Source organism: Haematobia irritans, chromosome 1 (genome assembly GCF_050003625.1).
Source record: "Haematobia irritans isolate KBUSLIRL chromosome 1, ASM5000362v1, whole genome shotgun sequence".
NCBI classification, from domain to species: Eukaryota; Metazoa; Arthropoda; class Insecta; order Diptera; family Muscidae; genus Haematobia; species Haematobia irritans.
Window position 1 is genome coordinate 273,058,670 of NC_134397.1, and position 13,221 is coordinate 273,071,890.

A 13,221-nucleotide genomic window follows, 5' to 3' on the forward strand; every position below is an offset into this window, starting at 1 on the left:
TTCGATTTCTGCTTCAACCGAACACCAAAAAGTTTTTCAGCGGTGGATTATCCCACCTCAGTAATGCTGGTGACATTTCTGAGGATTTCAAAGCTTCTCTAAGTGGTTTCACTGCAATGTGGAACGCCGTTTGGACTCGGCTATAAAAAGGAGGTCCCTTGTCATTGAGCTTAACATGTAATTGGGCAGCACTCAGTGATAAGGGAGAAGTTCACCAATGTGGTATCACAATGGACTGAATTGTCTAAGTGAGCCTGATATATCGGGCTGCCACCTAACCTAACCTAAGTACACAAAACCCTAATTTAAAAGACTATTTTGTCTTAAAACTATCCTTACTTTTAGTCTCCGCTTCTTTGGCTCGGAATCAATACCAAAATTGTTAAAGTAAAGACAAAATCTTTGGAACCGGGCATGCTTTTTTTCAGTGAAGGATGGTGACTTAGAATACTTTGTGATGAATTTGACGTCGATCGGTTAGTAATTTGATCCGATTTTTTCCAAATTCAATAGCGACCGAAATCCTTCCAACAATAAAAACATGGTCAGACGGACGGACACCAAGAGCTATGTCGACTCAGTAGGTGATTCTGAGTTAGGAGGTGGCTCTGGCCACTATGCGGTTTGGGGTATAAATATATATTTTTCCTTTTGTGTTTGTATTGCAATTTTCTTTAAAAATTCCACGGTTAATAGTAACATTGACAAAGCTATTGTCGATGTTACCATTTGGCCACAAATTTGTCCCTTTCGAAATCTCCTCACTTAATAAAAATTCAATTTGTTTCAGTAGATTTTAGCATTGTAAGTACTTTGTCATTTATCCAGTTAGATTTCCACTTCTTAGAGCAGTCCGTATCTCTCCTTCTTCAAATAGACCCCTTACGACCAAGAAACTCTTCGAAAACAATTGGTATGTATTGAAATGTAATAAATCTTTGTAATTTTATTTGCGCACTGACTCAAACCAAAAGAAACAGACAATAGAGGACAACAGCAGTATCAGGGAGCTATTCGACTGCTATTACTTGGTGGTTGGTTGATGGTTAAAGGCAGTGGTGGTATCATTGCTGGTTGTGACACTTTGTTTGCAACACGTTTTTCACTTCATTGCATATGTAATTTTATTTAAATAACATTTGAGACAAACAACTTGTATTGAATACAAACAGACGAAGAAACCGAAAGAACAAACTTGCAACTCGTGCAAAATGTAAATGCTGCATTGCAAGGACATTGGACAGAGAATGAGGACATAAGACAATTTGCAATGCTAAGGACCTAAGACTTGGTAGCTCTTCCAAAATGCCTAAGTCTTAAAAAGTAGGAGGGAAATAAAGAATAGCTTACAAATGCACTTTTAAGAAATAAAATAAAATATATTTTTTTTAAATATTTTTAAAAACCTTTGACCGCCTTAATACTAATTGCAATTTGAGTACTCCTTGTTTTCAATTTCAGTGCCTAAATTTTCCTCTTTTTTCGAAATTTTCACGAGTTAACCAATACTGCAATTCAAAGCTATTGCTGTTTTGGTGAAAAATTTCCCCCCATAATGCCATTTATAACCTATTTATTCATTGAATCCTAGTTATTCCTATAAACGCCCCCAAATTTCTCCGTTAACGATTTTTCTATGCAATTTTCTCACTTTTCTAAGACGATTAGTGGCTTTGGCGAAAGCGGAGAGTTGCAGGATACAACTGAAGTGTTATGGAATGTTGCAACATACTTGCACTTTGAAATATTTTTCGGTTGCATATATAACACGCACACACACAAGAAACACGTTAGCACACTTTTACCAAAAAGCAGTTTTTGGGGGTTGCATGCAAATGCCTTTTAAGTGTTCCCAATTCGAAGAGATTCCAGCCCCAAATACAATTTACATGGCCATAAACATGCTTTTTGCTAGTTAGCTACGTGTCAAGCACCAAACTATATATGGGTCATTTACCATTAAAAGAGGCTAGAGGCCTTTATAAGAGAAAAGTCTAATATGCCGCAAAGCAAATTGATCGCAATTCATATGGGACAAAGACTTCGTACTTTTTATACTTGTTTACATACCATTTCCGTTCGTTTCAATCACAAATATCCAAATGGGAATAAAAGGAATTGCTAAATGCAAGGATGTTAATCAAAATCGAAATTCAAATTTTAAACCTTAGAACGTTTTCAAAATTTCGGAAAATTTGATTTTTGGAGTTTTTTAGCTTTTTCACAATAATCGAAAATCGAGTTTTTGATGTTTTCAAAATTTGGAAAAAAATACATTGTATTCCGCTCCAAAGATTTAGGTAAAGATTCCAAGAAAATGATGCGGCTTTTTCTTAAATTGAGACAATCGATACCAAATAAAATTGAAATTAGAAAAATTGTAATTTTATTTTTGTGATATATTGACATAACTATCGAAATTCTAAAATCGAAATTGTAACAGATATCTCAAAACATCAAAAGTTTTCTTACTTTCAAATAAGAACGAATAAGGCAAGTCTAAAATCGTGCGGTGCTGGCTATATTATACCCTTCGCTACTTTGTAGACCAATAGTTGTGATACCACTTCGAATCCCTTAAATTACTAAACGTGCTATCGTCTTGAAACTTAGCACAAGTGATTGTTATTGATGTAGGTCGGATGTTTTTGCAAATGGTCCATATAGAACCAGTTTTAGGTATGGACCCAATATACCTAAATCGAGGCCTAGGTTTGGCTTGCGGAAGAGGCTAAAATTTTATCTAAACCGCTTGAAATTTTGACCTCTAATTACAGTGCGAAAATTGTTTCGGCTCATAATTATTTATAGACTCCTCCAGATATAAACCTATCAAGAATTGAGTTGGGGTGTATAATCTGCCGTTTTTTTGTCTAACATAGACGCCATATGAACTAATTTACAATTTAGAAGACAATGTTGAAAAGGTTTCATATATCTTGCCATCGATAACTTTTACCACAACCCAAGTAATTCGATTGTGGATAAAAATTTTTAGTATAACTTTTTACGTAATTCATATTGGGGGGAACATAAGATGTTGTTTTCAACAACTGCTCAATTTGGAAGGGCTTCATAGAAAACTAAATTCGGTAACTGTCCATTTTAGTACAAGCGTAGCAACCTCAAGGCTCTTTCCCGTCTTACTTTTTGTGCGTCGGTGAGCTCTTGCACTTTTCGGACCATGCTAATATTTCAATAGATTTTGCAATCCGTTCTGGCGATATGTTTAGCTCACGAGCAAGCTTATTGCCCCTGCTTCGTGAATTTCGAACAAATCTGGTCAAAACCTTTCCGATCAATTCTGGTGTTGTCACAGTTTTGTCGTTCAATTTTTGGACGCTATGCAACACTTCCAGTATTACGGAAAGGAGCTAAGGTTCGAGAATCAAAAGATATAATCACATTTAAATTCCGGAGTTCGATAAATGCTTGTGGGTTGCCAGCTAAATAAAAAGCATTCACAATATCACGGTTGAATTCCAAAATAGTTTTGTTAACTTGTAAACTATAAAATTAACTGTCTTAGTTTTCAGATGAGCACTTTAGAAATGATAGCAACCCAGCAAAAAATAATTGTAAATTTGGAAGCAGTAAAAATACAGTAAAGGGTGATACGGTCAAAATTTGGTCAATATAAACTTGTCGTATTTCTTTCAATTTTGCATTTAAAAAACCTGAACACCCCTCATTTTGAAGGTGTGTGTGTGTAGAATGTTGCTTCTATTTTGATTTTGGAATTCACTCTTCAGTTGTCAAAATGCCGTCGAAGCAAGAAGAGCAGTGTATCAAAATTTTGCTCGCGCATCGCGAAAATCCGAGCTAATCGCACGCAAAGCTGGCAAAATCGCTAAAAGTTGCCAAATCAACCGTTACAAATGTAATTAAAGTGTTTGGGGAACGTTTGTCGACAGCCAGGAAGTCTGGATCGGGGGGAAATCGAAAACCGGAAGCCGCTGAGACGACAAAGAGAGTTGCCGGTAGTTTCAAGCGAAACCCTAACCTCTCTCTCCGAGATGCCGCAAATAAGATGGGTGTATCGTCTACAACCGTGCATCGAGCCAAAAAACGAGCCGGACTATCGACTTACAAAAAGGTAGTGACTCCAAATCGCGATGATAAACAAAATACGACGGCCAAAGCGCGATCCCGGGGGCTATACACGACAATGCTGGCGAAGTTTGACTGCGTGGTAATGGACGACGAAACCTACGTCAAAGCGGACTACAAGCAGCTTCCGGGACAGGAGTTTTATACGGCAAAAGGAAGGGGAAAGGTAGCAGATATTTTCAAGCACATAAAACTGTCAAAGTTCGTAAAGAAATATCTGGTTTGGCAAGCCATCTGTACCCGTGGCTTGAAAAGCAGCATTTTCATAGCTTCCGGGACTGTCAACCAAGAAATTTACATGAAAGAGTGTTTGAATAAACGTCTGCTGCCTTTCCTGAAGAAACACGGTTGTTCCGTACTGTTTTGGCCGGATTTGGCATCTTGCCATTACGGTAAAAAGGCCATGGAGTGGTACGCCGCCAACAACGTGCAGGTGGTTCCCAAGGACAAGAACCCTCCCAACACGACATAGCTCCGCCAATTGAGAAATACTGGGCTATTGTCAAGCGGAACCTAAAGAAGACCAAAAAAACTGCTAAGGACGAGCAGCAGTTCAAGACAAACTGGCTTTCTGCGGCGAAGAAGGTGGACAAGGTGGCTGTACAAAATCTGATGGCAGATGTCAAGCGTGAGGCCCGGCAATTCGGATTTGGAAAAGCGAAAGCCTAACTGAATATTTTTCCTGAATTTTATACTAATTGAACTTGAAAAAAATTTAATTTGATTTTCTAAATAAACGATTTCACCGATTTACACGCGTTTTCCCTTGACCAAATTTTGATCGTATCACCCTTTAGCCACTACTTTTCCTTACAACATTTTCAGTGCAGAATATAGCACTTCATTCTACACATATAAGACGAACAACGTACTTAAAATCTGTAAATAATGGTGGTGCTGAAATTAGCGCATCGTCATTCGTCTCATCCATATTTTGTGCTTCTGATAGCATTGAAATTCACACGTAGAAGAAGCACATTTAAGTCAGACATTTCATTATAAATTTATGGATGAATTCCTTGCAAGGGTTAGGTAGGTGGCAGCCCTATGTATCAGGCTCACTTAGACTATTCAGTCCATTGTGATACCATATTCGTTAACTTCTCTCTTATCACTGAGTACTACCCGATTCCATGTTAAGCTCAATGACAAGGGACCTCCTTTTTATAGCCGAGTCCGAACGGCGTTCCACATTGCAGTGAAACCACTTAGAGAAGCTTTGAAACCCTCAGAAATGTCACCAGCATTACTGAGATGGGATAATCCACCGCTGAAAAACTTTTTGGTGTTCGGTCGAAGCAGGAATCGAACCCACGACCTTGTGTATGCAACGCGTGCATGCTAACCATTGCACTACGGTGGCTCCCAAGGGTTAGTGCTGCTTGACTGTTCTTCCTTTATAAAGCTACTGAAAATTCAGTAAGTTTTTTTTGCTGGGAACCTGAAGTTGGTTGCAATACCAGCTGGTTGCAATATCAGCCACCCTGTATAACATAATTTATGGCTTTGGTTAATTTAATAATGAATTGTCCATACTAATACAGTTTAGAAGAATTTCCAAATATATTGTTCGACAACAAATTCATTTTCCAAACTCACTTGAACGTGAATGCATCCGCAGGGTTCATGTTGTACAGTGGTTTTGGAATTTACATGGAATCGTAGCAAGTGCTCAATGAAATAAAGTCAATTTGTTATCGGAAGAAATTTTAGTTATTTCTAATAATTTTGAATTTAGTTTAATTTAAAACACAACTAAATTTAAATAAACAATTTTAAAATATGGAAAGCTTATTGCTTGTCACATAATTCCTATTTCTAATGTAACTACTGTTCATCATTCTTTTCAACGACCGGTAACGATATTGCAAATTGATTGTTTGTCGTTAGGTTTGCATGTTAAGCACGTGACTATTGAAAACGACCAAGAACTTTGGAGAAAACAACAAAACAAGGATATCTAGGAAATCTTTCATCACCAAACAAAATTTGGGGTTTGCTGACGATACTACTATACACTACACAACTTCATTTTCATTGAATCTGATGAGAGAGTGCGGAAAACCAAATTGAGAGGCAAAGAAAAGTATTTCGATTGCATGCAGAGATTTTTTTCCTTCGATATCCTTTTAAACTATTGCGGTAGAGTAAGAAATTTTGATATGATGCAAAAAGGAATTTGAGGTATTTTTTTTTTTTTTGCATTGCTTCATCATCAAGCATTCGAATAACATTATCGTCTAATATAACAATCATTATCGTTTTGCTTGACTTCTTTTTGGCACGTATAAAATGCTTTCTGTTTCTTCGTTGTTCTTTTTTCTTTCTTATATACAAAAGAAAAATAAGGTTTAGTGCATTTTGCCCCAAAATGGTTCTCAATATGTCTGTTCTCTAATTTGATTTGAGTATTTGTTAAGAATATCGATTAAAGTGGGATTGGTAAATATTACTGAGGCAGCATTTGTGAAAAGGAGTTGATTGTGATTTTCACTATGAAACAGTAAAAAAAAAAACTAAAAAAGGCAAAAAAACATTTGAATGTTCCTATCCTGGATAGGATGTCATATCGAGAACAAAATTGTTGCATGTTTTGAGGAATTTTCTTCCACGCCCTAACAAACTCTAAAGTGTTCCCAAACACACTATGAATGAAATAGCATTTATATTTTGTGCTTCATAAACTAAACAAGTTAATCGGACATGCAAGTTATTTAAGTAGTAAATCATTTAATAGTTTTTATACCATCCACCATAGGATGGGGGTATATTAACTATGTCATTCCGTTTGTAACATATCGAAATATTGCTCTAAGACCCCGTAAAGTATATATATTCTGGGTCGTGGTGAAATTCTGAATCGATCTGAGCATGTCCGTCCGTCCGTCCGTCTGTTGAAATCACGCTAACTTCCGAACGAAACAAGCTATCGACTTGAAACTTGGCACAATTAGTTGTTATTGGTGTAGGAGGTCGGATGGTATTGCAACTGGGCCATATCGGTTCACTTTTACGTATAGCCCCCATATAAACGGACCCCCATATTTGGCTTGCGATTGCTCTAAGAGAAGCAAATTTCATCCGATCCGGCTGAAATTTGGTACATAGTATAAGTATATGGTCTCTAACAACCATGAAAGAATTGATTCACATCGGTCTATAATTACATATAGCACCCATATAAACCGTTCCCCCGATTTGGATTGCGGAGCCCCTAAGAAAAGCAAATTTCATCCGATCCGGTTGAAATTTGGTACATGGTGTTAGTATATGTTCTCTAACAACCATGCAAAAATTGGTCCACATCGGCCAATAATATATAGCCCCCATATAAAGCGATCCCCCGATTTGGCTTGAGGAGCCTCTAAGAGAAGCAAATTTCATCCGATTCGGCTGAAATTTGGTACATGGTGTATATGGTCTCTAATGACCATGCAAAAATTGGTCGAAATCGGTCAATAATTATATATAGGCCCCATATAAACCGATCCCCAGATTTGACCTACGGAGCCCCTTGGAAGAGCAAAATTCTTCCGATTCGGTTGAAATTTGGTACGTGATGTTAGTATATGGTATCCAACAACCATGCAGGAATTGGTTCATATCAGTCCATAATTATATATAGCCCCCATATAAACCGATTCCCAGATTTCACCTCTGGTGCCTTTTGGAGAAGCAAAATTCATCCGATCTGGTTGAAATTTGGTACGTGGTGGTAGTATATGATATTTAACAACCATGCCAAAAGTGGTCCATATCAGTCCATAATCATATATAGCCCCCATATAAACCGATCCCGAGATTTGGTTTTGGAGCCTTTTGCACCCAGAGAAGGAATATGATCACTTCAAACATGTTTTAAGAGCAAAATGTTATTTTTGGGTGGTGACCATGTAACACGGTTTTCGCAACCATGTTATTTTCTCGGAAATCATGTATCTGATTTCGGCAAGCAGGTTATATTTGACGAGAAAATAACATTTGAATGGCAAACATGTTACATGGTCACCATACAAAACTATCATTTTGCTCTTGAAACATGTTTGAGGTGATCATATTCCTTCTCTGCGTGTGGAGGAGCAAATTTCATCCGAGTCAGTTGAAATTTGGTACATTGTGCTAGTATATGGCCGTTAACAACCATGCCTAACTAGGTTCATATCGGTCTATAGTTATATATAGCCCTCAGATAAATCAATCACACAAAAATTGGTCCATATCAAGTTCATAATTCTATATAGCCCCGATATAAACGACCCCCAAGTCCATGTCGATTCGTAATTATTTGTAGACTTACCTATACATTTTTATACCCTCCACCATAGGATGGGGGTATATTAACTTTGTCATTCCGTTTGTAACACATCGAAATATTGCTCTAAGACCCCATAAAGTATATATATTCTGGGTCGTGGTGAAATTCTGAGTCGATCTAAGCATGTCCGTCCGTCCGTCCGTCTGTCCGTCTGTCCGTCTGTCCGTCTGTCCGGCTGTCCGTCCGTCTGTGGAAATCACGCTAACTTCCGAACGAAACTAGCTATCGACTTGAAACTTGGCACAAGTAGTTGTTATTGATGTAGGTCGGATGGTATTGAAAATGGGCCATATCGGCCCACGTTTACGTATAGCCCCCATATAAACCGATCCCCAAATTTGGCTTGCGGAGCCTTCCGGAGCAGCAAAATTCATCTGATCCGGTTGAAATTTGGTACGTGGTCTAAGTATACGGTCTCTAACAACCATGCAAAAATTGGTCCATATCGGTCCATAATTATATATAGCCCCATATAAACCGATCCCCAGATTTGACCTCCGGAGCCTCTTGGAGGGGCAAAATTCATCCGATCCGGTTGAAATTTGGTACCTGATGTTAGTATACGGTCTATAACAACCATGCAAAAATTGGTCCATATCGGTCCATAAATATATATAGCTCCCATATAAACCGATCCCCAGATTTGACCTCCGGAGCCTCTTGGAGGAGCAAACTTCATCCTACCCGATTGAAATTTGGTACGTGGTGTTAGTATATGGTCTTTAACAACCATGCAAAAACTGGTCCATATCGGTCCATAATTATATATAGCTCCCATATAAACCGATCCCCAGATTTGACCTCCGGAGCCTCTTGGAGGGGCAAAATTCATCCGATCCGTTTGAAATTGGGTACCTGATGTTAGTATACGGTCTCTAACAAGCATGCAAAAATTGGTCCATATCGGTCCATAATTATATATAGCTCCCGTATAAACCGATCCCCAGATTTGAACTCTGGAGCCTCTTGGATGAGCAAAATTCATCCGATCCAATTGAAATTTAGTACGTGGTGTTAGTATATGGTCTCTAACAACCATGCGAAAATTGGTCCATATCGGTCCATAATTATATATAGCTCCCATATAAACCGATCCCCAGATTTGACCTCCGGAGCCTCTTGAAGGGGCAAAATTCATCCGATCCGTTTGAAATTGGGTACCTGATGTTAGTATATGGTCCCTAACAAGCATGCAAAAATTGGTCCATATCGGTCCATAATTATATATAGCTCCCATATAAACCGATCCCCAGATTTGACCTCCGGAGCCTCTTGGAGGAGCAAAAGTCATCCGATGCGGTTGAAATTTGGTACATTTCGTTAGTATATGGCCTCTAACAGCCATGTAAAAATTGTCAAATTTTATTACTATAGAAAGTTTTGTCAAAATTTCATTTCTATAGAAAGTTTTGTAAAAAGTTTATTTCTATAGCAATGTTTGCCAACATTTTATTTCCATAGAAAATTTTGTCAAAATTTTATTTCTATAGAAAATTTTGTAAAAATTTTATTGCTATAGAAAATTTTGTCAACATTTTACTTCCATAGAAAATTTTGTCAACATTTTATTTCTATAGAAAATTTTGTCAAGTTTTTATTTCTATAGAAAATTTTGTCAAAATTTTATTTCTATAAAAAATTTTGTCAAACTGAATTATATACGTATTTAATCGGCTTTTTTTTTTGTTTAATATATACCCCTTATGGACTTACTTACAATTTAGAAGACAGTGTTAAAAAGTTTTACGATACCTTGCCATCGGCAAGTGTTATCGCAACCCAAGTAATTCGATTGTGGATGACAGCCTTTAGTAGAAGTTCCTACGCAATCCATGGTGGAGGGTACATAAGATTCGGCCTGGCCGAACTTACGGCCGTATATACTTGTTTTGTCTAATATATACCACGTATGGACTAACTCACAATTTAGGAAACGATGTTAAGATACCACAACCCAAGTAATTTGATTGTTGATTAAAGTCTTTCGTAGAGGTGGTGGAGGGTACATAAGATTCGGACTGGCCGAACTTACGGCCGTATATACTTGTTATACCCTCCACCATAGGATGGGGGTATATTAACTTTGTCATTCCGTTTGTAACACATCGAAATATTGCTCTAAGACCCCATAAAGTATATATATTCTGGGTCGTGGTGAAATTCTGAGTCGATCTAAGCATGTCCGTCCGTCCGTCCGTCTGTCCGGCTGTCCGTCCGTCTGTGGAAATCACGCTAACTTCCGAACGAAACTAGCTATCGACTGGAAACTTGGCACAAGCAGTTATTATTGATGTAGGTCGGATGGTATTGAAAATGGGCCATATCGGCCCACGTTTACGTATAGCCCCCATATAAACCGATCCCCAAATTTGGGTTGCGGAGCCTTCCGGAGCAGCAAAATTCATCCGATCCGGTTGAAATTTGGTACGTGGTCTAAGTATACGGTATCTAACAACCATGCAAAAATTGGTCCATATCGGTCCATAATTATATATAGCCCCCATATAAACCGATCCCCAGATTTGACCTCCGGAGCCTCTTGGAGGGGCAAAATTCATCCGATCCGGTTGAAATTTGGTACCTGATGTTAGTATACGGTCTCTAACAACTATGCAAAAATTGGTCCATATCGGTCCATAAATATATATAGCTCCCATATAAACCGATCCCCAGATTTGACCTCCGGAGCCTCTTGGAGGAGCAAACTTCATCCTACCCGATTGAAATTTGGTACGTGGTGTTAGTATATGGTCTCTAACAACCATGCAAAAACTGGTCCATATCGGTCCATAATTATATATAGCTCCCATATAAACCGATCCCCAGATTTGACCTCCGGAGCCTCTTGGAGGGGCAAAATTCATCCGATCCGTTTGAAATTGGGTACCTGATGTTAGTATACGGTCTCTAACAAGCATGCAAAAATTGGTCCATATCGGTCCATAATTATATATAGCTCCCATATAAACCGATCCCCAGATTTGAACTCTGGAGCCTCTTGGATGAGCAAAATTCATCCGATCCAATTGAAATTTAGTACGTGGTGTTAGTGTATGGTCTCTAACAACCATGCAAAAATTGGTCCACATCGGTCCATAATTATATATAGCTCCCATATAAACCGATCCCCAGATTTGACCTCCGGAGCCTCTTGGAGGAGCAAAAGTCATCCGATGCGGTTGAAATTTGGTACATTTCGTTAGTATATGGCCTCTAACAGCCATGTAAAAATTGTCAAATTTTATTACTATAGAAAGTTTTGTCAAAATTTCATTTCTATAGAAAGTTTTGTAAAAAGTTTATTTCTATAGCAATGTTTGTCAACATTTTATTTCCATAGAAAATTTTGTCAAAATTTTACCATTTTATGAATTCTTAAACTGTTTTTAACCAATTTGAAACAAAAAAAGTTAAAATTACCCATTAACACCCATTTGCATGAATCCCCGTTAGTTCTCCGTTAGCTAACGAACTTTTAAACCGTACTACGGACATATCTGACATCTTGCTTATATATTCCATATGTTAGTTAGGATCTTAACTGCTGAAAAATTCTCAGTTAACGTTAACCGGAGAGACGATATTTCGATTTTACTTTCTGTTAACTGGTAGTTAAAACCTAGCAGAGCTACATGAAAATGGCCGTAAAAATATGAAAAAAGCATGTTATAAAAAATTGAATGAAAAGAACTTTCTTTGTAGTTAAAATAAATCACATCATTGGGAGTACATCTTCTGGAAGTGATTTTAAAGTTGTACCTTTGGAAGAACTTCCAAATTTTTTTTCCTGGGTTACTATAGAATGTTAAAAGATATTTTTTTTTTTGGATTTTGCATTCCCAAACAATACCCATCTTTACAATACTGATGTTGTCATAAAGAAAAAAAAAAAAACAATTGCAATTGACACATTTGAGTAATACATTCTCACAAACCTCTCCTTAAATAAAACTTCAGCGATATTATGTTGCATGTCACGTAACGAGGTCGAGGTGAATAAAAACATTGTCTATTTTTTGTTATACGAAATTCATATTTTTGTGACATAAGTGCCAAAAAATTATGAAAATATTTTGGATAATAGGTGAAAGTAGAAGATAAGACAGGTCAACTGAAAATAAACGTAAGTGGCTGCAATTTCACAGGGTCTGTGTCAAAAAAATGCTATTAATATGCCCTAAGAGTTCAGCGCTTTTATTTCATGGGAAAGCTAAAATTGGATTTCGCTTGTGACCTCTATATTTTTTTAATTTTTATTCAAATATTTTTTTCATTTTCTTATCACAAATCTATTCACTTTATACCTGACATTTCGGCAAGGAGACCAATTGGAATGAAAGTGAAACAGAAAATTGCAGTCGGTATTCATAAATGTCTGACAAATGAAAATACCGGTATTTCTTGATTGACATGTTACCGATTAAAAAAAAAAAACAAAAACATCGGAGATACGTGATGGCACACTTCAACAGCTCCAGCAAGGACGTGTGGAAATATAACTTCAATGTATAACGATTTATGTATTGGAATCTTTAAAAGATATACGAATTTTGTGATTAAGAAAACTTAAAATATGACAAATAAGAAAAATTTATTGACTTTAATTTTCGATTGTATAAAAAATTTCATTACATACGAGAGCTTGGGAGCCACAGTGGTGCAATGGTTAGCAAGGCTGCCTTGCATACACAAGGTCGTGATTTCGATTCCTGCTTCGACCGAACACCAAAAAGTTTTTTCAGCGGTGGATTATCCCACCTCAGTAATGCTGGTGACATTTCTGAGGGTTTCAAAGC

At 37.3% G+C, this 13,221-nt stretch overlaps 1 protein-coding gene across 1 annotated transcript in view; it reads right to left on the reverse strand.

Annotated features, from left to right (window-relative positions):
* Window positions 1-1,002: 1,002 nt before the first annotated feature.
* Window positions 1,003-13,221, reverse strand: part of LOC142236575 (uncharacterized) — a 34,903-nt gene continuing 22,684 nt past the window's right edge. Inside the window, exons 3-4 of the mRNA XM_075307804.1 lie at window positions 1,196-1,315; window positions 1,003-1,082 (exon numbers count right to left, since the gene is read on the reverse strand). Of these exons, the coding sequence (XP_075163919.1) occupies window positions 1,003-1,082; window positions 1,196-1,315 (200 nt within the window). The remainder of the gene's footprint in view (window positions 1,083-1,195; window positions 1,316-13,221) is intronic.